This window comes from Cannabis sativa, chromosome 6 (genome assembly GCF_029168945.1).
Source record: "Cannabis sativa cultivar Pink pepper isolate KNU-18-1 chromosome 6, ASM2916894v1, whole genome shotgun sequence".
NCBI classification, from domain to species: Eukaryota; Viridiplantae; Streptophyta; class Magnoliopsida; order Rosales; family Cannabaceae; genus Cannabis; species Cannabis sativa.
This window is the reverse complement of record NC_083606.1, coordinates 52,064,616-52,089,867: the sequence shown is the minus strand read 5'-3', so window position 1 is coordinate 52,089,867 and position 25,252 is coordinate 52,064,616. Positions and strand designations below refer to the sequence as shown.

Genomic DNA, 25,252 nt, shown 5'->3' with positions numbered 1-25,252 from the left:
GAATGAGGTTTGGAGGGGATGGCTCGGGCTGGTGAATGGTGGTTGCTGGTCGACTTCGGGGGTGCTACTGCTGTTGAATGAAGTGGCTGAGTTGATGTTGAGTTGTGATTCCGTTTCGTGGTTGGGTGGAAACTCAGATTCAATGGGGGAAATGGAAGCTCGGGTTGCTATGGAATCAGGCGAAATCGAAGGGTGGCTTGGGTTTGGTAGCTACGGGTTCAGGTGGTCACGGTGGAGGTTACGGGCTTGGAGCTGGGATGCGATTTGGTGATGTGATGGTGTGGTTCGAAGGAGATGGCGTGGTTGGAGCTTTGTCGAGCTGCTGGTCAAATGGAGGATTCGGCTGGTGAAGAGAATTGAAGAAGGGGATGTTGAATGTGGTAGGGTTGAGAGTGGGCTGACCAAAGAGGTGGGCTGGTCAACATAGCTGGGGCCCAGTTGACCAAGGAATTTGGCCCAAACTGAATTAAATAAGGTGAAATGGGGTCCTTGAATCAACTAAAAATGACTTGGGCTCACTCAATTCAACACTAAAGTACAATTCCAAATAATTGGTCTAAACACAAATAGACCTATCCAATGATTGAATCATGAACAACAAGACAATCCCATGTTTTTTTTCTGACAGCCCATTCACTTTATTTTTGCAAACCCCAGTTCTTTTGATCTGCCTAAAACCCAAAACACTTCTTGCTAAGCTGTTGCTATAGCAACCGAACAGCAACCTGACACCCCAAACTTAGTATTTTTGCCCAATGCAAAATGTCTTCATTCCATAGCCTATTTCACTTGACTCTCTGCACAAAGGAAAGAAAATTATCAATTTCACCATGAATTTTATTTATAGCTAATTATAATATATATAGATATAATTTCTTTTTTTTTTTTTTTCTTTTTTTTTTTCTTTTTTTTTTTTTCAAGGGGTGCCTTTCATTGAATTTTTTTTTTTTCTTTTTTCTTTCTTTAGGCACCCCAATTTACAATGATCAAGCATCTTTCAAAGAAATTGAGGTCTTCTCTCGGTTGACCTCGCCTCTCCAATAGTGTTTCAACCGCTGCCCGTTCACTTTAAATTCCCTCCCGGATTGTTGATCTTTCACTGTAATCGCACCAAAAGGAGTCACTTCTTGCACAGTAAACGGGCCAGACCAACGGGACTTTAATTTTCCCGGAAAGAGTTTGAGTCTTGAATTAAAAAGTAACACTTCTTGTCCTTTTGCAAAAACTCTTTCCTTGATTCTCTCATCATGCCATCTCTTTGTCTTCTCCTTGTACAATTTAGCATTCTCATAGGAAAACAAACGCAATTCATCCAACTCGTTCAGCTGTAACTTTCTTGCTTCTCCAGCTGCTGAAATATCCATATTGAGATGTTTTAGTGCCCAAAATGCCTTGTGTTCTAACTCCACGGGAAGATGGCATGCTTTCCCATAAACTAGGCGATATGGAGACATGCCTAGAGGAGTTTTATATGCTGTCCTATACGCCCAAAGTGCATCATCAAGGCGTTGGGACCAATCTTTTCTGTTGGGATTTACAACCTTCTCCAATATGCCTTTAATTTCCCGATTAGATATTTCAGCTTGCCCGTTGGTCTGTGGGTGGTATGCAGTAGCAATTTTGTGTTTTACACTATATTTTGCCAAGAGGGCAGCCAACACTTTGTTCACAAAGTGTGTTCCCTCATCACTTATCAAAGCTCTAGGAGTCCCAAACCTAGTAAAAACATGCTTATGAAGGAACTTCATAACCACTCGAGCATCATTCTTGGGACTAGCAATTGCCTCCACCCACTTTGACACATAATCCACCGCCACTAGAATGTAGAGATTCCCAAAGGATTGTGGGAAAGGTCCCATGAAGTCGATACCCCACACGTCAAACAACTCCACCTCCAAGATACAATTAAGAGGCATTTCATTCCTGGCGGAGATATTTCCAACTCTCTGGCAGCGATCACATTGTTGAACAAAAGCATGAGCATCTTTAAAAATCGAAGGCCAATAATACCCGGATTGAAAAACCTTGGCCGCCGTGCGTTGTCCACCAAAATGACCACCGTAAGGAGCTGAATGACAATGCTCCAAGATGCTTCTAACTTCACCCAATGGCACACATCTCCGCATAATACGATCAGGGCACTGCTTGTACAAGTATGGCTCATCCCAAAAATAAAACTTGCTATCATGAAGGAACTTTTTGAGCTGCTGCTTGGTAAAATCAGGTGGATGGGCACCTCCAACTAAGTAATTAACAATGTCTGCATACCATGGTACCCGTGTTTGCTCTACCAATAGCAGTTGCTCATCTGGGAATGAGTCTTGAATTTGGAATTCTCCCTCTAAGTGGTCTTGTGATTGTTAGTTTCCAACCTAGAGAGATGATCCGCCACTTTGTTTTCTGTCCCTTTTCTGTCTCGAATTTCCAAGTCAAACTCTTGTAGCAACAAAACCCAACGAATAAGCCTCGGTTTAGAATCTTTCTTGGTTATCAAATACTTGATTGCCGAATGATCAGTATACACAACCACCTTGGTTCCCACAAGATACGATCTGAATTTCTCAAAGGCAAAAACCACCGCTAGCAACTCTTTCTCAGTAGTGGTGTAGTTAATTTGGGCATCAACAAGAGTTTTGCTTGCATAATAAATGGAATGAAAGATCTTATTCTTCCGCTGCCCAAGAACAGCCCCAACGGCAAAATCACTTGCATCACACATGAGTTCAAAGGGCAATGACCAATCGGGTGCTACAATCACGGGAGCCGTAACAAGAGCTGTCTTCAACTTCAAAAATGCTTCATTACATTCAGCGGTAAACTCAAATGGTCTATTTTGTTCTAGCAAGTTACACAAGGGTTTGGACACCTTAGAAAAGTCTTTAATGAAGCGCCTATAGAAACCCGCGTGTCCAAGGAAGCTTCTAATGCCTTTCACCGTTGTAGGGGCTGGTAGCTTCTCAATCACTTCTAGCTTTGCCTTGTCAACTTCTATCCCCTTGCTAGACACTTTGTGACCCAACACAATACCCTCTTGAACCATGAAGTGACATTTCTCCCAATTAAGCACCAAGTTGGTTTCTTCACATCTTGCTAACACTCTTTCCAAATTCTCCAAACACACCCCAAATGAATCCCCATAGATAGAGAAGTCATCCATGAATATCTCCAAAATACTTTCAGCCATATCCGAGAAAATGGCCATCATACACCTTTGGAAAGTTGCGGGAGCATTGCACAATCCAAATGGCATCCTCCTAAAGGCAAAGGTACCATATGGGCAAGTGAAGGTGGTTTTCTCTTGATCTTCCGGTGCTATAGAAATCTGATTGTAACCCGAATATCCGTCAAGAAAGCAATAAAACTCTTTTCCCGCCAAACGATCCAACATTTGGTCAATAAATGGCAGCGGGAAATGATCCTTCCGAGTAGCATTGTTTAGCTTCCGGTAGTCCATACACACCCTCCAACCGGTCACGGTTCGAGTAGGAATCAACTCATTGTTTGCATTGGCCACCACCGTGACTCCTCCTTTCTTGGGCACACATTGAACAGGACTAACCCATGAGCTATCCGAAATTGGGTACACAATACCATAATCTAGCCACTTGATCACTTCTTTTCGCACCACTTCTTTCATGACGGGATTCAATCTTCGCTGATGCTCAACAGAATTACTACAACCAGCTTCTAAAAGTATCTTGTGTGTGCAAATCGTTGGACTAATACCCCTTATGTCCGCCATAGTCCACCCGATTGCTCTCTTATGCTTTTTCAACACCTCTAGCAAAGCACCTTCATTTTCAACTACCAAGTTTGATGCTATAATAACGGGCAGCGTGTCATTCTCCCCCAAATAGGCATACTTCAGATGGCTTGGCAAGGGTTTCAACTCCAACTTCGGTGGTTCTTGGATGGAGGGTTTTGGAGGCTTAAAATTACTTTCCTTCAACTCCAAAGATTCAAAGGGCTTCTTGAAGTTAGGAATAGGTTGCAATGGCTCCACCCAAGCAACTTGGTTGTCTTCATCTTCACTCAAGTCTTCAAGCTCATCAAAAGAACTTATAAATTTCTCATCCCTCCAAGCTTCCTTGTGAAATTTTTCAGCCACTAGCGAATCAATTACACTTATGCGGGAACACTCTTCTATCTCATCTGGAAATCTCATAGCATTGAACACATTAAAGGTGACTTTTTGATCATTCACCCTCATTGTGAGCTCCCCATTTTGCACATCAATCAGAGTTCTCCCGGTAGCAAGGAATGGTCGACCCAAGATAATAGGTACATCTCGATCAGCTTCATAGTCTAGGATGATGAAATCAGCTGGAAAAATGAACTTGTCAACCTGTACTAGAACATCTTCTATTTTTCCTTCCGGATGGGCCATGGACACTCGGCAAGTTGCAATGTAACAGTTGTAGGACGTGCTTCACCAATACCCAACTTCTTAAAGATCGACATAGGCATGAGGTTGATGCTTGCACCCAAATCACATAAGGCTCTTCCAACATCCCGCCCCCCAATAGAGCAAGGGATTGTAAAACTACCCGGATCCTTCAACTTCGGTGGAATCTTACTTTTCAACATGGCGCTGCATCCTTCGGTAAGAGCTACAGTTTCAAACTCCCCCAACCTCCTTTTCTTCGTCAAAATGTCTTTTAAGAACTTGACATAATTTGGCATTTGCTCCAATGCTTCCACCAATGGAATATTGATATGGAGCTGCTTCAACACATCTAAAAACTTCTTGAATTGCCCATCTTCTTCTTGTTTCCGAAATCTTTGAGGAAATGGAAGGGGTGGTTTAGTACATCTTGGTGCGGATTACGATTGTCGGATTGCCGACCCGTGCTTTGTATCAACCGGTCTGCAGTATCGGCAATTTTACGGGCAGTTTTTACTCAACTTTTCGTCATTTTGGATTGAAGTGGGCTCCCCACTACCCTTTATTTCCTCCTCGGAATTTTTCAGATGCTTGCCACTCCTCAAGTGAATGGATTTGCATTGCTCCTTCCCATCCCTCCTTGGATTCTCCGTGTCACTAGGCAAAGAACCTTGCGGCCTAGCTTTCAATTCATTGGCCAAATGTCCAAGTTGCAACTCTAAGTTTCGAAGAGAGGCAGCTTGACTTTGTATCACCGCATCATTTTTTGCCATATAATCCCGCATAAGACTCTCCAAAGAGCTTGGTTGGGCATTTTGAGCATGTTGTGAATGTCGGGGTTGTTGTGAAAAACCCGGTGGATATGCTTGTCTTCCTTGGGCTGGTGCGGTACTTGAGCTTGCTCCTTGACCCCCCCAAGAAAAATTAGGATGATTCTTCCAAGATTGATTGTAAGAGTTTGAGAATGCCCCATTGTTTCTGTTAAAATTCTGATTTCCCATGTAACAAACGGACTCCGGATTAGATGGACACTTCTCAAACACATGCCCTTCTCCACAAAACACACATGAGACATCTTCACTTTGAATGGCAGCAGCTGGTTGAATATTTTTAGCGTTCCCAATACTCAAATTCTTCAAAACATTCGTCATGGAAGCCATTTGAGTACATTTTGTCAAAGTTTGTTATTGCATCTACCTCAAGGACCCCGCCACTTTTCTACTTGTTGGAGCTCTAGTGTTGGACCATTGATAGTTGTTACTTGCAATGGTCTCCAAAATCTCAAATGCTTCATTGTAAGACTTCGACAAAATAGCACCATTGGCCGATGCATCTAACACCATTCGAGAAGCTGCATTCAAACCATTATAAAAAGTCTCCATCTGAATACAATGTGGAATGCCATGATGTGGACACTTTCGCAAAAGTTCCTTAAACCTCTCCCACGCATCACTTGTAGACTCATCTTCAAGTTGCTGAAAAGACATGATCTCACTTCTGAATTTTGCATTTCTAGTAGGAGGAAAGTATTTCCTCAGAAACTTCTCAGCAAGGTCATTCCAATTGGTCACAGAATCAGGCGGCAAAGTGTTGAGCCATGATCTAGCTCGGTCTCGTAGTGAGAATGGGAATAGCTTCAACCTTAACACCTCTTCACTTACTCCTTGGATCTTGAAAGAATCACTCACCTCCAAAAATGAACGGAGATGGAGGTGAGGATCTTCAGTTGGCATCCCGCTGAATTGCCCCACGGTTTGGAGCATTTGAAACATCACTGGCTTGAGCTCAAAGTGCGGTGCTTGTATTTCAGGCCTCACAATGCCTGGATTGAGCTCATTAAACATGGGGGCTGCATACTCCCTTATAGCCCTTGCTCGATCATCTGCCAACATGACGGGATTAGCAATTTGTCTAGCAATCCCCTCATCATCAAAATTCTCAGCCATGATGTCTCGGCCCTTAGCCTTTTGAACCCTTCTTCTTCTTCGGAATGTACGTTCAATCTCGGGATCAATAGGAGCAAGTTCAAAGTCCTCTTGTTGGTTCATACACTATAGATACCTGAGATTTCAAAGACAAACCAGCAAGATTAAAAGCACAAAAATTCTTAGAATGTCAATTAGTTGATAAAACAAAATTTAGAACTTAAAGTCCCCGGCAACGGCGCCAAAAACTTGTTGTGAAAATTATATTGCTTTATAATTGCGCAAGTGTACACAATCACAAACAAGTAATACAATGATAAGTAATCAAAGTTCGTCTCCACAGGGACTTTTTACTAAATAATGTTAAATCAACTAAAATTAATTCCAAGAATTTCAAATAAAAATAAAATAAAGTAACACATTAATTCATGAGAAAATTTTGTAGCCTTGATTCTAAATTTGAGAACTAATTTTTTAAACTAAATAAACTAAAAATAAGGAACTAAAAGTGATTAAAATGGTGGTAATTTCAGATTTAGAAAATAGACTTGGGTGATTAATTTCCACTTGTATGTCCCAGTTGATACAGCAATGACCCAGCAATGACTCAGCAATCCTGGCAGAGTTAACAAATTTCAACAAAAACCAGCAAGCTTTTTCCAAAACTTGCAACTAACCATTCATAACCTCACAATGCATTCCTACATCAGTTTAGATCACAAATAGCCCAATAAAGCATCAAATCCTTAGTTATACATGGTAGCAAAATATTCCTATTTCACTACTAATTAATACCTAAAAATAAAGGTAAAAATCATGCATCAATTAGAAGGGTTCAACTAGGTCTTACTTTTCCAAGTAAGATCTAGCTTGCTAAATGTTAAAAATGGCCAAAAATTAACATTCATTCAACATTTCATCACAACTAATTGAACTAAGCCAAGATTACTTCATCATTGCAAAATCAAAACACTAGTCCATACAAGGGTTTATAACCACCCAAATCTCAAACAAGTTTAGTTCATAGCTGAAATTTGAAACTCAAAACCAGAAAGTATGTTATTCATGAAGTTAAAGAAAAGCTTAAAGTGAAGAAAATGATACAAAACGAAGTGGAGAGCAAGAGAGATGAGTATTGAGCTCAAATCCTTCTTTGAATGTTGCCTTCTTCTCCTTCTTCTCAATCTTCTTCTTCTTTGTACTCTTCTTCCTTCTTAGTACTCTGAAACTTTTCTTTCTCTGCTGTATATTTCGTACTCTATTCAAAAGTGCAGCCACCCTCTTTTAATTCATCCTCTCCTTTTCTTTTTGTTCCCCAATTAGGGTACCAAAGTTTACCCTAATTGGAAATCCCAATCATCACCCACTTGTCCTTCATTTTCCACATGTTTGTTGAGTCACTAGCCAAATTCCGCCACCTCAGCTCGTTTTTCTTTTCATTAAAGCCAGCTGGACATTCTGCCAAAATAAACTTACTGGACTGACAGATTGCTACGCGATGAATGCTACAGCAATGCCAGTCAGCAATAATCATTTTCCTGCTCCTTTTTCCCCTTGTCCCAAAAATTTTCAAATACCTATTCTTGTATTTTTTCTGCTTAAAACACATAAAAACAATAGCATAAGTCTATTTAACACTTACTAACACACACACTTTCATTTATTACAAAGACACAACAAACTAGACACAAATACACAATATAAACATTAATTGATCCACAATTCACATTAAATTCAAGCTTAAAGATATGATAATAACTCTAAATCTTAGAGTTATCAACCTTTCGTGCGACGAAAAATTGTCTCCGGAAGTTGGTCTGCAACTTGTTCCAACAGCCCATGGATCCTGGTTCTAGCTTCTTGAACCATTCTTCTGCGGACCCGCTTAGAGTAAGCGGGAAGCACAGACACTTCGCGTCATTGCTGACTCTCATGACCGTCATGACACGGTTAAACCGCGACAAGTGGTCGCTTGGATTGGAGTTCCCGGTATAAGCTGCCATTTCGGGCATCTTAAAATTCTTGGGGAGCTTTGCTTCCAGGATGTGCTTAGCACATGGCTCCCGGTCCTCACAGTCTGAGTTGGAGTCGTCCCCTTTTTGTCTACGGGAGACTCGGACAATATCTTTTCGGAGTATGGCGAGCTCCGCCATGATTCCTTCATTTAACGTTCCCGTGGATACTGCGGGCCAGTATTTCTTTTGGTCAAGGTGATCCCGGAGGTCACCTTGATTCCCATTGATTTGATTTCTCAAATCAACCGGAGGATATCTCTGTCCTCTTCTTCCTCTGCCTCTGGGCTCCTGGTGCACGGAAACGCTTTTTCGGTCCTCTCGATCGTGAGGGCCAAGACTCCCTTTTTGGAGCTTGCCCCTCTGCGGACCTTTCCCTTTAGGGAAATCTGAGCGGACCTTTCGCGGATCCTGGGCCTTTTTCTTTCGCCCAGGGGTAGAGGTAGGGTTTTTCTTTTGGTTCCCTTCAACGGGATATCTTATGGGGCTAGGCTCTCTAGACCTTCGCTGTTGGGTGCTAGGCGAGGATTCCTCTAGTTCCTTGCCAGGCCCAGCAGTCATTGCCTTGGGATGCACGTGGATGCCAGCCGCCTCCATGGCTTTTTGCATGGCCAGCGTCACCTTCGTGATCGATAGCTTTTTGCCTTAGAAGCACCAACTCTGAGTAGCTACCTTCGTCGTAGGCATACTCATCGTGGTTTCCCTCGTAGTCATCGTCAGGAATTCCTTCTTCTTCCTCAGAGCCCTCAGCTGCTCTTGAGGCTACATCTTCCTCATTTGGATCTTGAGCATCCTCCAGAGGGCGAGGTTGACGAGTACTTCTAGTCTCCACCATTTTTGTAATGTGAAGTGTATTTTTGCAGAAGCTTTCTTCAGCTCTCAATGAAAGCACCAAAATGTTGACCGAGGTTTTCGGCAACCGATAAAATATTATAAGATACGAGAACTGTAAGAAAATTAGAGAAGGATTTTTACGTGGTTGGGGCGTTAATGAGCCTTAGTCCACGAGTCTGTGTTATTTATGGATGTATTTAATACAGAGAATGTTTTTGGTGAGTATTTACTCTTATAAATACAGAGAATGTTCTTGGTGAGTATTTACTCTTCTTGCTCTTATGCAACCCAAGATTCTCGACCTCATTTAATGAGCTTTGAGGGGGTATTTATAGTGTTTTTGGTGGGGTAATTCCCAGGATTATTGTACATGTGTATTTGTAAAATCCATAAAGATGGGTATTCCCAATGAATATACCATGAGTAATGCATGGTCAAGTCCCTAGGTGTAGTAGGGCTTTTATGTGGAATGTCCTTATTGTCTTTTGACTGATGTGACTCTTCACAGTGTAGCCGTCAATAGACTTAAATGATCATTACTTCGCAGCTGCAGATTGGGGGTTGTGCCGTCAGACTTTTTTGCGTGTAGCAGTCCCAACACGTTTCCTCCCATGCGGCATTAAATGCGAATTGACTGCTCAGGGGAAGCCTGACACCTTACGGAGATGCCTTAGTATTACTTGGGCATCCGGGAGCGTATGGGGCTCAGCATGCCTTCTCCGGGAGGCATGTCTCGGATGCTGCTTTATATCACAAAGACTTAGCAAATAATTCAAGCATTAAGACGTTTTGATCCACGTGTCCCCGTCCGGTTGGTCCACGTATACTGGGCAAAATCAGGGGCAACAGTTGGATAGGAGAAATTCCCTATCCTGTTTTCTCTATTGTTGTAAATGTTTTTAATCTATAATAACAGTGAAATTTCTCAAAAAAAAAAAAGTTGTAATTTTTTTAATTTTTTATAAATATAAAAGCTGAACATTTAAAATATAAAAAATATAAAGTATTTGATGTAACAAAAAAATAAATTTGATAGTTAATAGTAATAAGTAATTTTTTTTTTTTTTTTGAGAATATTAAAATAAGGACACATAAATATGATATTTTTTACTTTTACCATTCTAAGTAGCAAAAATAGGAGTGTTCGAAAGATGAGGATAATGAGTAACCGCAAGCCACAGGCATGTGTAGCGGCACTACCTTCAAATCTTTCGAGGAGCAAACCACAGGAGAATGGTCAAACACGCGAGGGCATCGACGTTTCTTTATGGATCACTTGGGGGAAACTAGTCGGATAAAAAACCCCACCTTACATACACATATCAGAACCAATATGCTAGGGTTTAGGGTTATATGATCACGTGGACCACTCTCCACCCACAGCACTCCCAAAATTGTACTAAACAAAACTTGGGCTTTCAATTTGTATATGCTTAGGCGGTAGTCTAGTTTCGATGTGGGACTTTTTGGTAAGAAGTAAGTAGATGCTACTTCTGTAATTAATTAAGTTGACTGCTCTCCAAACCCGAGAGAATCGGACCGACCAAAATGGCTCCAAAATCCGATACCCATTCTTCTGTTACCGCCGCCGGCGACTCATCCTCCACCTCTGTCGATCCCCTCTTTCACGCACTCCGTCTGATCCCGTACAGCTTTCTCCGGACGCCGCGTCTACGCCTCAAGCTTCCTACCTTCACCTTACCTTCTCCCATGACTGTCTACGCCCTAGTCCTTCTGACGTACTTTATGGTGGTCTCCGGCATTGTCTACGACGTCATTGTCGAGCCCCCAGGGATTGGCTCCACCCAGGACAGGGCCACAGGGGCGGTCCGACCCGTGGTGTTCCTCCCTGGGCGAGTTAACGGCCAGTACATAATCGAGGGTTTGTCTTCGGGTTTCATGTTTGTGCTTGGTGGAGTGGGGATTGTTCTCATGGATCTCGCTCTCGATCGCAATCGAGCGAAGAGCGTGAAGGTCTCCTATGCCTCCGCCGGGATCTCCTCCGTCGTCATTGCTTATATCATGAGTATGCTCTTCATTCGCATCAAAATTCCGGCTTATCTTAGTTAAGATTTGCTATGTTTTCATATAGTTTTTGTTTTTATTGTTCTGGAAATTATGAAACTGTGATTAGAATCGCTAATATAGAGTTCTTGATTTGAAGGTTATATAAACCTTAATAACTTATGCCTGAACTCATGTGCTATTGCCAGGACTTAAAATATATGCTGAGCTTTTTGTATGAGTTTCATCTATTGATACTTAAAGTTTCTACAGCTCATGGGGTTTTTTCTAAATTGGATTCCTGAACTAAATTTCTTATAATGCTGCCTGTTTCAGTGTTGGGTTTTCTTACTGAATAGATTATACATTGACATTGAACATAGTTTCCTCCTTGTGTTATGGTACAATGATACCAATTACCAAATGAAATCATATATTTTTTTTTTTGTAAAATTTAGTTCGGTTTTGGTGCTTTTTACGTTGCTGTTGAAAGCTTTTTGCTCTCAGTTCATATAAAAAGCAATGACAAGGCAGTTAAAATTGTATAGATTTTAGTGAGTGCATAGGCAATGACATAATATAAAAACCTATTTGTGTATGTCTGAATATATATTATGAAAAAGCACAGAAAATTGATTCATTTCTGTTCCTGTTAAAGATACACCAAACCTAATAATAGTTACAACTCAAAGAGAGGGGGAAAATAACCCAAAAGAAATGGCCAACATGTCTTACAAAATTTTATTGTTCTGCTAATTGAAAAATTAAATGAAATTTAGTTTCTTACTTTATTCAAAAACATTTTTTTTTTCGTCTGAACTATCTTTTAAATGATTTTGATGATTTTATCAGCTCCAATTTTGAATAGAAAGTGACTCATGTTTCTATTTATCAATTCTTTCTACTAGCGGATGATCATCGGATTACATTCATTTGGCCTATTGAATCTTCACATTGAAGGGGTTTTCTCCAGATTTATAATTTAATGTCTTTAATTTCTAATGAATTTTATTAACACGTTTTTTTGTTTTCATTCTTTATTTAATTTCACAAGGTGGGACAGAGATGCTGTTTAGTTCTATAAGTTTGTTTTGCATATTGTTGTGATTCTCAACTTATGCATGTTATGGTCATTCTTGTTTCATGAAATTGCAACCACGCGTTCATCTTTTTATATTTTGATTAGATGGAAGAAATAAGGTCCAACTTTTCCATAGGACACCAATATTTGCCAAATTCTCTCATATAATTTCCAGATGCTTGTTTATTATCTGTAATCTCTGCAAATTCACACAAACTGCCTCTTGTTTCATATACATTTGTCCATGCTTCTCTCAATTTTCTTGCTTCTCTTTTTCCCCAAAACAGTGGCTCTGAAACCAGTTGATAGGTACCAATTACCAAGTATCCAGATTCTGACCACTGAAATGAATTGTAAGATGAACGAAATTCCTATTTACTGCTGTAACAAAGTACTGGTCTTAGACTCACCCCCTGAAAGTAGTGTGTTGATTGAAGAGGCCACCCCTCTCCCCTAACTAGCCAAATTGTTTTTGTTTTTTTCCTTTACTCTCCTTACTGACTCCTATATATAAACCTCGGCAACATATCTGCTAACTCTTAACAACCTAACTGGACCAGAACAACAAATAACAAACACTAACAATTGGCATATCAGTTTGCTCAGGTAGTCATTGCACTCCATTGACCTTTTTTTTCATTGCTGCAATCATTTTTATTCTTGCTTGTCGGTATGAGGATACTGATAGGAATTTCCTATCATTTTGGGTATAATCAGTAGCAAGATAAAAGAAAATAGAGCCAAACAGTAGAAACAATAGGAAATAGCAAGTATATTGATATTAGAGTGACAAAGAGAACAAGTTGCTGGGTATTCGAGAGACCCAGCTCTCTCCCAAGCGCTAACGCTCACTTTAGCAAAATAATTCTCTCCCCTACTACCCTCCTTACTCACTCATATATATAGCATCAATCCCTCCCATTACAATTACCCAATTACCCTCTTTATTTATACCCTAAGGCCTAACAATACCGGCCGCCCGAAATTCACCTTGTCCTCAAGGTGAAGAACGTGAAGCTTCAACTGCCAACCTTGCTCATTCTTAGTCCAAGAACCCAGCAGAAATCTCATTTTGAGCAAGCTGTGAGAGAAGCGCCAAGTTTTAGCAAGTCGACCTCTCTCGAAAAACCAGTCCAACAAATGCATTTTGCTCTTCAACTCCTTGTTATGCCCCTGAAAAGTGATGTTGATGAGCTTGCCTACTGCAGTTTTCTTCTTAACAAAATACTCCAACTCTGCTGAGCATTTTCTAAATTCTTTTTCTGCCGAGGGAAAAGTGGTTTTGCCACTTTTTATATCATTATCGTAAGCCCATGAAAGCTGAAGCCACTGTTGAAGAAGAATAAGAAGAATAGGAGAAGCCTTGTTGACCCTCCAGATGAGAACATCAAGTCCTGGAAACATCATCAGTGAAGGAATAGTACCAAGCACAACAATAGCATCAACACTTAAAATTAAATGTTGGATGATTTGTCTCAAAATTCTTGATGGATAACCCCCTTTATCATCATATAACCAAAGTGAAAATAGAGGATTAGCAAGAATTGGCCTTATCCGATAAACATGATGAGTCACCATTGGAGAACTAAAGAATGACACGTATCGGTAATAGTGACTATTAATTAAAATCAAATGCTTTCTTTGCCCCATTTTTCTAATGACCCAAAAGGTGTAGTGTAAGCTTGGCCATATAAAAAACTCTTGAGAGCAAAATTTTCTTCCTCTATCAAAAATCCACCAAATAAATTTGCAATTTTTTCTCTTCCATACCCCAGTGCTTTGTCGCCCTTCATCAACCCAAGAAGCCCCAAACAAATAAGAATAAGATGGTACTATTAAGATGAGGCAAATAGTCATATTTGAATTATTGCTTCCATAAATTCTGTGTGGAGAAGAAATAGAAAGTCTTACTTTTCCTCTGTCAAAGACTTCTGATACACTGTTGCTGCAAGATCTTCAGTGTTTTCAAGAGTAAAACCTGAAGAAATGCTTGGCACATCCTTGTCCAATTTTGATCTGCCAATAAGTCTCCCATGGAATGCTGTTGGAACGTATCCCTTTTACTTGTAGAAGAATAAATTTCATGGGCCTTCTCAAGGCCCCAATGGATAAGCCCAATTGTTGAAATAGATAGGACATGCACTTGAGTTGAAGAATAAATGGTGACATGGGTCTTACCAGGATCCCAAAGGGCCGGCTCATACACTTGATTAATTAATTTTGGACTTTTGTTTATGTGGGCACAGTGCAGGAAGTGACTCCATGGCTTGGGCCTCTCCCCGGTAAGGTTGTAAGAACAAATGAGACAATAACGTAATATTGTAGCTTCTGCGGTCGGCCGTCTTCTTCCTATACGCGACTTTACGTTCGTCCGGTGAAGGCGGCCGATTGCTTTCTCTCCACGATCGGCCACACCCGCTCCTCGACGTCTTCTCACGCCGATGGTCATTCAACATCGGCATCGTTTCCTGTCTTGGTCTTTCGTCGATCAACCCTGTGTGCGATTTCCCTTGTAAGTGGCAAGATCGACTCCTCCCTGTCCAGCACTGGCACCGTCTCAAGCATCGGTAGATCGATCTTTATCTCCGATGTAGCATGGCTTAATATATTCTCCCCTTCTTTTTCAGAGAGAAACTCCGATTGAAAATCATGCTTTGATCCTTTGATTTCCACCATTTCCGTTGGAGACTCGAGAAGATCAACAAATTGTTCCCTATTATTTTGCAACTCTTCCTCCTGTGTGCTAGTTTGATGACAGAACCTCAGCTGTCCTTCAACGAAGAATGCTTTGGCGATGACTTCGGGGAGTGTTCTCAGCTTATATTCACGAACCTTCTTCTTCACCTTGACAGGAAGATTCCCAATAAACATGTCACAAAGCAAGGTTTCGGGAATGTCCGGCAATCTTGCTGCAATTGGAATGAACCGAACCCAGAACTCTAGCACTGAATTCTCAAATCGGAGAGCCATCAATTCGTCAAACGGATCGTTATCAATTTTTGAGCAGCAATTGAATAACGAGATGCGGAATTCCAACCAATTTTTGATTGGATCTTGCTCCTCCACTGCTTGAAACCATCTCCAAGCAACACCCTCCAAACACGCTTGAGCCACGACAACCTTCTTACTTTCTGGGGTTTGATAAGCTTGGAAATATTCTTCTATGCGAAGAACCCAGCCATACGGGTCATCTCCATTAAAGAGCGGTAGTCTTGGCGCCATTACGGAGGTCACAAGATCATGCTCTGATACCATTTGATAGGAATTTCCTATCATTTTGGGTATAATCAGTAGCAAGATAAAAGAAAATAGAGCCAAACAGTAGAAACAATAGGAAATAGCAAGTATATTGATATTAGAGTGACAAAGAGAACAAGTTGCTGGGTATTCGAGAGACCCAGCTCTCTCCCAAGCGCTAACGCTCACTTTAGCAAAATAATTCTCTCCCCTACTACCCTCCTTACTCACTCATATATATAGCATCAATCCCTCCCATTACAATTACCCAATTACCCTCTTTATTTATACCCTAAGGCCTAACAGATACATATATGATGGTCATGTTTTGTACAACCAAGCTTTGTAAAGAGTCCAAAGACCAAGATAAATTATATGTCATCCTTTCTCATATGAAAAGAGCATGGAACTTGCATCAAGACTTTGGCATTAACTATTTGCTATGCTTTGCCTACTGTACCCTAAATTACCATTATAATTTTTTCATTTAGGTAGAAGGTGTCAAGGGCATTTGCCCTTATATTTCCCAAATTATCTATTATGACTTGTACTAATTACTGTTCTGAATCAGTTGTTCTTGTGCTGCTACCCGATTGTTTGTAGCTGTCGACAATTCCTTTTTTAAATGATAATAGACAAAAGTATGGATGGGGCTTATTTGTTAAATAGTATAAAGCAATATAGAGAAAAAATGCAGCTTTTTAAATTGATGGAAAATTCGGTTCAAGTATATTATTGTTGGTAGTGACTAATGTCAAGTTCACTCATGCTATTTTGAATTGTAAAACTTTACTTTGCTAGTAATATGGTGGCTTTAGACTTTTTGATATTTACTATCTTATCTAGCTCCACCTGTTTTAGCTGATTATCTGTTTTTCTTTGGAATTCATTAATCTTTGTTGAGAAAACTAGAATTTGATGTTTCTGTTGAAACCTTCTAGTTCTTTTTCTGTTTTTGTTTGTCTTTTGAACAACAAATCTTCTAGTTTTTGGTTCAGATAGAATGCAAAGAAAAGAAGGTAAGTCTAGTGAGGACTAAGGCACTGACATGATATGAACAACGGGTGCGTCTGAATATGTATTTTAGTTGCATGAAAATCACATTAAAGAAAATGATTCTTAGTTTCTCAATAGGTATGATCTATTTTGTTTGAACCGTCTTTTAAGGGATTGAGTAGTTGTTTTGAATGAAGTGACGCTTTATGTTATCCATTAACTGTATTAGGCTGAAGTTATGTGTAATTGCATATGATTAGTTATATACTTAACTAGAAAACAAACCGCGCTTTCGTGTGCGTTGTGTTTTATTTTTGGGGAATTACCCTATTTATTATTTTTTTAACTTTTTTTTTTTTTAAATTTACAGTTTGGGTTTTTAAATTGGTTGCAGCGCTAATTGCAATAAGGGTTTCTATACGTTTTTTTATTGCAATTTAGGTTGCAGCGCTAGTTGCAATAGGGGTTTCTATGTAGAATTTCGTAAAAATATAAAAAAAAAAATTGTTTTAAAGTATAAAAATAAAAAAAACCTTTTTATTTTTTAACTCTTGATAACAAAAGAAAAATAAATTAATATTTTAGAGTCTTAATTTTTCTAATTATTTTGAACTCAATAAATGATAATTATTAATTAATTTAATAGACATATATTTCTATAAAGTTTTCACAGTATGTATAAATTAAATTAGATTCAGCACATGATAGAATTTTAGTAATTGGATAAATATCATTTTTGTGTGATTAAGCTCATATTAAAAATAGAATTAAGAAAAAAAAATATAACAATTGATAAATCTATATGAAATTCATCAGATTTGAAATTGTTGTCATCATTGTATCTCGCTTGTCACTAAATTTAAAATTGTTGTTATCACTGTATTTCACTTGTAATCGTCACTATCTTGAAAAGAAAAATATAACGATTGATAAATTTATATATATAAAAAATAATGATGCCGAATAGAGAGAATGAAGAGTATCTATAAATGATAATGTAAGAATAATTAATTTAAATTGTAAGATAATATCATGTAATTAAGAAATTCTTTTGAATAAACTTTTCAAAAATATTTTTAAAAAATTTGTAAGTATAGAAAAATAAGAAAAATGTAGAAAATTAATAAATAATAATAATAAAAATAATTAGGTGTAAATATTAAATATATATATTTTTATGTTATATTAGATGTAACTATATAACAAAAAGTATTAGAAAAAAACACATTACAATTTAAATTTAAATTCATTACTTTCTTTATTTTTTATAAAGTGCATAGCTCCAATCATTGTTGTATGCGGAGTAAGATTGAAGGTGAGTGTTGTTTTATAATGCTAGAAAAAACTCAGCTCGCGTTGAAACCCCTATTGCAACTAGCGCTGCTAGGGGTGTTCATCCGATCCAATCCGCACTTTTTTGGTCAAACAACATCCAATTCGCACTAAGTGCGGATTTCATTTTTTGGATCCAATCCAATCCGCACAATAGCTCAAATCTAATCCAATCCAATCCGCAAAAGTGCGGATTGGATCGGTTACTTTGGATTGGTTACTTTTTAATATTAAATTATTTAATATTTATGAAAAAAAATATTTTTTTTCACATAACTAGCAACAAAAAAAAAAAACAAATTATAGTTATTTTATGTCTACAACAACACATTAAATAAATAAAATAACAAATAACAAATTTAAAGGAAGAAAAAAAAATTGTATATATAAAAAAATATTTAATTTTATTTTAAATTGTATGTAGAAAAAAAATATATAAGAATAGAATATAAATTTTATCTACTAAGTTTTGCAATATAATTGTATTATATGTATTAGACTTTTAGATTACTATTTTCTTTACATTAAAATGTTATTTGTATATATAATTTTTTAATTTTTTTATAAATATGTGTGGATTGGATTGGATCGGTTACTTTTACATGTCAATCAACATCCAATCCGCACAAGTGCGGATTTTGAATTTTCCAATCCAATCCAATCCGCACAAGTGCGGATATCTGCACTTTGCGGATTGGATTGGATTGGATCGTGCGGATTGGATTGGATTGACTCTTTTATGAACACCCCTAAGCGCTGCAACCACTTTAAAAACCCAAATCGTAAATTAAAAAAAAAAAGTTAAAAAATAGTATATGAGGTAATTCTTTTTTCTTTTTTTTTTCACCATAATATCCAACTTCTAAAACTCAAGCTCTCAAAAGATGAAAATGGATACTTATAAGTTTTTATTAATTTTGTTATATGAATATTGTAAGCATAAAATTTAAACAACCGCACGCGAAGCGCAAAAATTGAGTTTACTAAACACTATATAATAGAACAATAAAAATATCTATATAAATATATACGAAAAAATTGAGTTTTTATGCTTAAGAAAAAATTGAGTTTTTATGCTTAATTTTTCTATCTAATATAAAAAATTTCTCATTTTTACATCATATGGGTTGAGATTGTTACACCGGTTGAAAAAAAAAATTAAAAAAAGTTTTTTAGCAAAAAAAAAAAAAAAAAAAAAGATAAGTAAAAGTTGAGTTTGACTTACATATTTTTATATGAACATATTGTTAATATGATGTGAAAAGAGATATTTTTAAAATTTTTTTTTTGAGTAAGTAGTTAAATTAAGTATAGAAATTCAAAATTCTCTTTTATTATTTGTTATTAGATTAAAATTTGATGATTTAATATATTTAAAATTAATATTTATAGTTAAATTTATTTAGTAACCATTTATAATTTATGGGTAATACACATTGAGAAGTGTTCCCCATATATATAAATATATCAAAATAAATGACTATAACTACATTCATTCATCTATATAATTAATTCAAGAGAGGGTCACACAGAGTTTAAAGTCTATATACATGGATCAATATATATAAAAATATGCTATTCCTTTTTTGTTGTTTTTGAGAATAGTTATGATGTACACATCTAGAGTTAGAGACATATATATGCATAAATAAATAAATAATAATTATTTATGAGAAGCTTTACGGTTGACAAAGAATTTTTATGTGAATTTTTAATTATTATCATATATAAATTTATGAGTATATAAATTAAAATGATGTGAATTGTAACTTTTTATTTAAAATATAATTTTTTAATTTAAAAAAATGTGATGAAGAAATATAAAAATAAAAAACTATTAATTTTTGAAAAAAAAAAGAGAAAATTATATATAAAAAAAATAAAAATATATATTTTATATCAATTATTATTTATGAAACTAATAAAAAAAAATTTAAAAATGAGAGAATTAAGAAGAAAACAATTAATGTTAATCAAAGAGATTTTAGAGTGTCACATCATCGTCACATATATTTCCTTTATATATATAACTAGAAAATATGTCACGCTTCGCAAGCAGTTATTTGAATTTTTTTTACCAATAATATTAATGAAAATTCAATAATAAATAATAAGTGAAACACATTAACATATCATCAATTCATTATAATCCTTATTAATTTTTTTTTTCTTACTTTTAAAATTTTATAAAGAATTATATATTAGGCTAATTTAGATTTTTGTCCTCTGAACTTTAATATTTACCAAATCATGGCTCATTAACTTTTTAAGTCGCTAAAAAATTTCCTCGAACTATTGAGATTGTTAGATTTAAGAACTTTTCTCTAATTTTATTAAAAAAAAATTTGACGTGGATGAAAATTTAGGGGCACAATTTGTTACATGTTAAAGTTTCAGGGCATGATTTAGTAGATATCAATGTTCAAGGGGTACAATTTAGTATAAGGACAATCGACACATTACCAAAATTGAATAAAATTAGTTAAAAATCCTTAAATACAACAATCTCAATAGTTCAGGAAGAATTTTAACGATTTGGAAAGTTCATGAGACATGATTTGGTACATGTCAAAGTTCAAAAGACAAAAATCCTAATTAGTCTATAGATTATTTCTTTTACAATATATTAATTTATCAGCATTCTTAAAGGTTATAATAAGAAATAAAGTATTAAATAAAAAGATAAATCTATAGAGGACTTTATAGAAATATATATATGGATCATTTTTTAATGGGTATTACCCATGAATGGTTACTAAACAAATTTAACTATAAATATTAATTTTAAAAATATTAAATCATCAAATTTTAATCTAATAACGAATAATAAAAGAGAAATTTGAATTTCTATGCTTAATACAACTACTTAATAAAAAAATATATCTTTTTATACTATATCAAATATGTGTTCATATAAAAGTATTTAAGTGAAACTCAACTTTTACTTATGTTTTTTTTTTTTTTTGCTATTTTTTTTTTTAATTTTTTATTCAACCAATGGAACAATCTCAGCCCATATGATGTAAAAGTGAGAGATTTTTTTTTTAATTAGATAGAAAAATTAAGCATAAAAACTCAATTTTTTTTTAATTTTACCCATTCATGGGTAATACCCATTAAGAGTGCACGCATATTTTTATATGAACATATTTTCGATATAGTATAAAGAGATATTTTCAAACTTTATTACCTATAAATTAATATTATATCGTAAAGATTTTAAATTAATATTTATCAAATTTAGTTAACTCAAATAATTTTTTATTTTTTATATATTAATATATTTTTTTATTTTCTTAATCTATTTTTGAAATCGATTTAAATCTTTAAATTAAAAATTTTATATTTAAAAATTTTGAAAGATAATTAATATTAAAAAATGATTAAAAAACTTTTTAAAAATAAATAAATAGATATGCAACAAAAAAAAAAAGGACAGTTAGTAGTAAATTGTGGAAATTTATATTTGGATGTAATTATTATAAATTATTTTAAAGCCACCAAATTTAATATTTGGATTTATATTCCGTTGAAAAAAATATATATAAACATGCTTTAAATAAAAAATATAGATATTGTTTGAATAATTAATTTTAATATTAAATAAAAAGCGACTAAATAAATTGACAGAAAAAAAAAAACGAAATTCACATATGACACTTAATTAAGATTTTATGATTATATTATAATTATAAAGTACAGTCTACAATCACTCACTAATTATAATACAAAGTGATATGAAAATAAGTAAAGACTAAGAAATCAATAAGAGGCATCTTAAAAAAATGCTTTATAACTTAACAATATCATTCTTAACTATCATAGTCTTGCCAATATACTTTCATTCTTTCAAGAATGAAAGTGTTGTACTTAAAATTGCCTCCACTCCATAGAAGAATCATGCATTTCATATGACAAAATAAAAAAAATACTCAAACTCATATGATATGATTATTTTCTCCTTAATAAAATATGATAAGATTATTTTTATTCCTTTCCAAATATCATCAAAATCCTAAATCAATCCTAAGTCATAATATAATAAACATACTATATGAAAAATAACTCAAATACTTCTATATAATTTCTCTTTAACTGGCACTGAACATGAACTTTCAAGTTGGCTTCACGACTATTTGCCTTGATCCACTCAATTTTCGCCACATACAAAAGTTTTCAAGTATCAAAAAGGTCGCACAATCCCATCTATAAAATAAATAAAAAAGAAAACAAAAGATAATTCAAATATTGACCAATAAGAAAGGAATTAGAAAAGAAAATTAACACACTCAAAAATAAGAGAGAAATAATTATAAATTTATGAAAACAAAGAAATAACTAAGATTATAATTTACAATTGTGTATATACAATTAAATATATCAATTTGCATAAAAATAAAGGAGAATAGTAGAAGATGAGAGAGCGGGAGAGAGATATGTATATACAATTAAATAGATCAATTTGTACAAAAAAAAATATGGGAGAGCGATTGAAAGAGAGATAGAAATATATTTTTAAGTTTAGAATTATGTTTATAATAGTTTTAATTTATAGAAAAGATAGTAGATTAATTTGCACAAAATAAAATTAAAGAAAATTAAAGAAAGTTCAGGTTAGATATTTTAGTATTTTTAAAATTAAAAATTTATATAAAAAAACATAACATCATAAATAATAATAATAATAATAATAATAATAATAATAATAATAATAATAATAATGTTAATGTATATTATACATATAGTATTTTTTAAAAAAGAAATACTTGATTTATACTAGATATTTTTTATGGAAAATTTATTAAAATAATAGTAAAATATAAATTTGTAGATTTATGATATAATAAAATATTAAAAATGAGAGAATTAAGGAGAGAAGAAAAAAAAAATATTGGAGAGATTATAGAGTACCATGTCACTGCCTTATTTATGCTATAATAAAATTTTATAGCCAAAATTCGGCTACCATTTTAATGGAGGACACATGTCAAGTTAAAGAGAATTAAGCATGTAAAGGTAATAACATTTAATGAAATAACTCATTAAATGCGGAAGTAACATAATATATTTGCAACTTGCTGACTATAAGGTCTTATGCGAGATAAAAGATATATAAATTGTTGCCTCGTGTATTAACGAGAAACTATACGGTATTGCATGCACAAGGCGAGACATCAACTTCGTCACGACTGGAAAGACGTAAGCAATGCATAATGATTGTGAAAATACTTAGCGTATAATATACAAACTAAGTATAGAAGTCGGGTGGACTCAAGACCTAATAAGCGAGGCGCCTATCTTGCTATAGGAAGGCGCACTCTTGTTACTTTCACCAATCAATTTTAGATATCTTTCAGTGAGACTTATAGTCTTGACGAGTCAAAAGCTGACATTCAAATTATGATGACTGCTGAAGTAATCTTTGTTATTAAAAACTACAATTGTCAAAATGAGGTGTTATGCCTTCAAGCGAAGAAGCAACGAGGCGTACATTCTCAACCTCGGAAAGATAGGGGAAAAGCTCTAGCTTGCTATCAAGGTCATTGGTACTGAGTTCCTGTCGAGACATCTCAGAACGTTATGATTGAAAACGTGTTTAAATACACGATCATTTTGACCCAGTAAAAGTGAATAAATTACAACTGTGTGATATTCAAATAATAACTGCATTTATACTACGTTAAAATGTAATCAGACCCCATGATTTTAGGGGAGAATGGTTGTAAAAGATCATAGTCAACTCTGTAATTAACTACCTACTATGTGATTATGAATAGAGGCAAGTTAGACTGAAAAATGGACGAAGAAATCATAAGAAAAAAATCCCTAAAAAACCATCAGAAATCTAATAAGATTGACTCGTGGACTATGCAGAATTTTAACTGCAAAACCACGTAAAATACCTTTGTGTTCATTTTCTTTTCTTTACTGCTTTTATTTTTCTGTGCAAGTTTATCCTTTAGGCTCAAATTTGGTTAACGAAAATCTGCGTTAACAGTTTAGTACTTTCATTGAGAGCCTTCATGAAAAAGCTCAGAAAAAACCCTCCTTAAAAAACATCTCCTTCATGGCTGAAACTTAGAAAATATTAATACACCACATGAAGAAACTCATCAACGTCCTGGTAAAGAGCCCATGGGTTCTAGAAGGCCTTCCAACCCACAGTCTAACCGGACCACCCGCTCCAGGTGGACCCAACTTGAGGGTGGTCCTAGCACTCGAACCACTCGTTCTAGGAGGACCATGTTGGGTTTTGTGCCCTAAATAAAACCCATTTCAATATAATCAGATTTACTAATTAATAAAGATCAGAAATAACATTTTATGTTTCATGGTTCACATGATTATAAATTCTGTTATGTCCAGAACATATGTATTTGTACATGATTATAGTGTTGTCAGCACGGTGGAATATAATCATGATTATATGTTCAAAAGTTTAATTCCCTGATGTGTCAGTTCAATGGATTTAGACTTGCATGATAATCAGCGATAGGTATACTTACACCTTGGATAAGTGTTATGTCCTTTCCAGGGCATTTGCAAAGTTTACCAGTATCGGATGTATAGAGTATACATTGGAAGGGACCGATATTGAACTTTGATTAGATTTGATAAATTTACCGTAATATCTATTCAATTCAATATCACCTAGTTGATCCTAGATCAAGTGATCTTAATCCTGATATAGTTAGGTTCGATCTCAAGAGTGTTATTCGTGTTCTTTGATTTGTTAGTTAAGCCTACTTTTTGGTCAGGGTGATACGTACATTTTGGGAACATGGTAGTACAATTGAGTGGGAGCGCTAAACATAGATATGGAATCTATAGCTTCTATAGGTATTTAAAAGTGAAATGATGATTTCCTTCGGGCTTGCTAAATAGAGATAAATGGTTGAGATCTCATTTTAGTTTTTATATTAATTCACTAAAATATCATTTATAGGTGGCAAGTGTTTTAAGGATAAAATACATTGAAAGGGTGTAACGGTAATTTTATCCCTATGCAATGTAGATCATCTACAGAGGATCATTGATTATTGGGATTATAACAATGGATAATTTATAGCGTATCTATATCGTGGAACATATTGAGTGTTCTATATGATTTAGAGTGCAATTCCAAGTTCTATGCGTGGATGCAACAAGGAATTAATAAGTTAGTGAATTTACTTAGTAAATTCTGGGTCTGCTTATTGAAAGCTCGGTTATATAGGCCCATGGTCCCCATACTAGTTGAGACCATACTGCTTGTAAGACTCAGTTAATTGATTTTAATTAATCAATTATAATTCTAAAATTAGACTATGTCTAGTTTATGAATTTTTCACTAAGCAGGGGCAAAATTGTGAAGAAAAAAGATTCTAGGTTTTATTTATTAATTAAGAGACTTTATATGTCTAATTAATAAATATATTAAATGACAATATTATTTAATAGTTAAGTT

General features: G+C 35.2%; 2 protein-coding genes and 1 non-coding gene across 3 annotated transcripts; 2 read left to right on the top strand and 1 right to left on the bottom strand.

Moving 5' to 3' along the window:
• Positions 1-4,362: 4,362 nt before the first annotated feature.
• Positions 4,363-6,330, bottom strand: LOC133039291 (uncharacterized). The gene is made up of 3 exons (XM_061118152.1): positions 6,160-6,330; positions 4,889-5,319; positions 4,363-4,780 (listed from the first exon to the last, which is right to left on the bottom strand). The coding sequence occupies exons 1-3, from the start codon at positions 6,328-6,330 to the stop codon at positions 4,363-4,365; spliced, it is 1,020 nt and encodes a 339-aa protein (XP_060974135.1).
• On the top strand, positions 5,783-5,889 carry LOC133039531 (small nucleolar RNA R71). The gene has a single exon (XR_009688669.1). It is a non-coding gene; the product is annotated as a small nucleolar RNA R71 (small nucleolar RNA).
• A 3,952-nt stretch (positions 6,331-10,282) lies between the features above and the next one.
• LOC115725450 (uncharacterized) lies at positions 10,283-11,452 on the top strand. Its single transcript, XM_030654978.2, has one exon. It carries the CDS (start codon positions 10,704-10,706, stop codon positions 11,223-11,225), a length of 522 nt encoding a protein of 173 aa, XP_030510838.1. The 5' UTR covers positions 10,283-10,703; the 3' UTR covers positions 11,226-11,452.
• Positions 11,453-25,252: the final 13,800 nt, after the last annotated feature.

Excerpts from the sequence above, each read along its gene's own strand:
- LOC133039291 (XM_061118152.1), bottom strand. The coding sequence starts at position 6,330 with ATGGCTGAGAATTTTGATGATGAGGGGATTGCTAGACAAATTGCTAAT. Across the intron at positions 5,320-6,159 it reads CGCACTTTGAGCTCAAGCCA|AATCATCCTAATTTTTCTTG; the intron begins GTGATGTTTCAA and ends CAATCTTGGAAG. Across the intron at positions 4,781-4,888 it reads AAGTTGAGTAAAAACTGCCC|ATTTCGGAAACAAGAAGAAG; the intron begins GTAAAATTGCCG and ends ATTTCCTCAAAG.
- LOC115725450 (XM_030654978.2), top strand. The coding sequence starts at position 10,704 with ATGGCTCCAAAATCCGATACCCATTCTTCTGTTACCGCCGCCGGCGAC.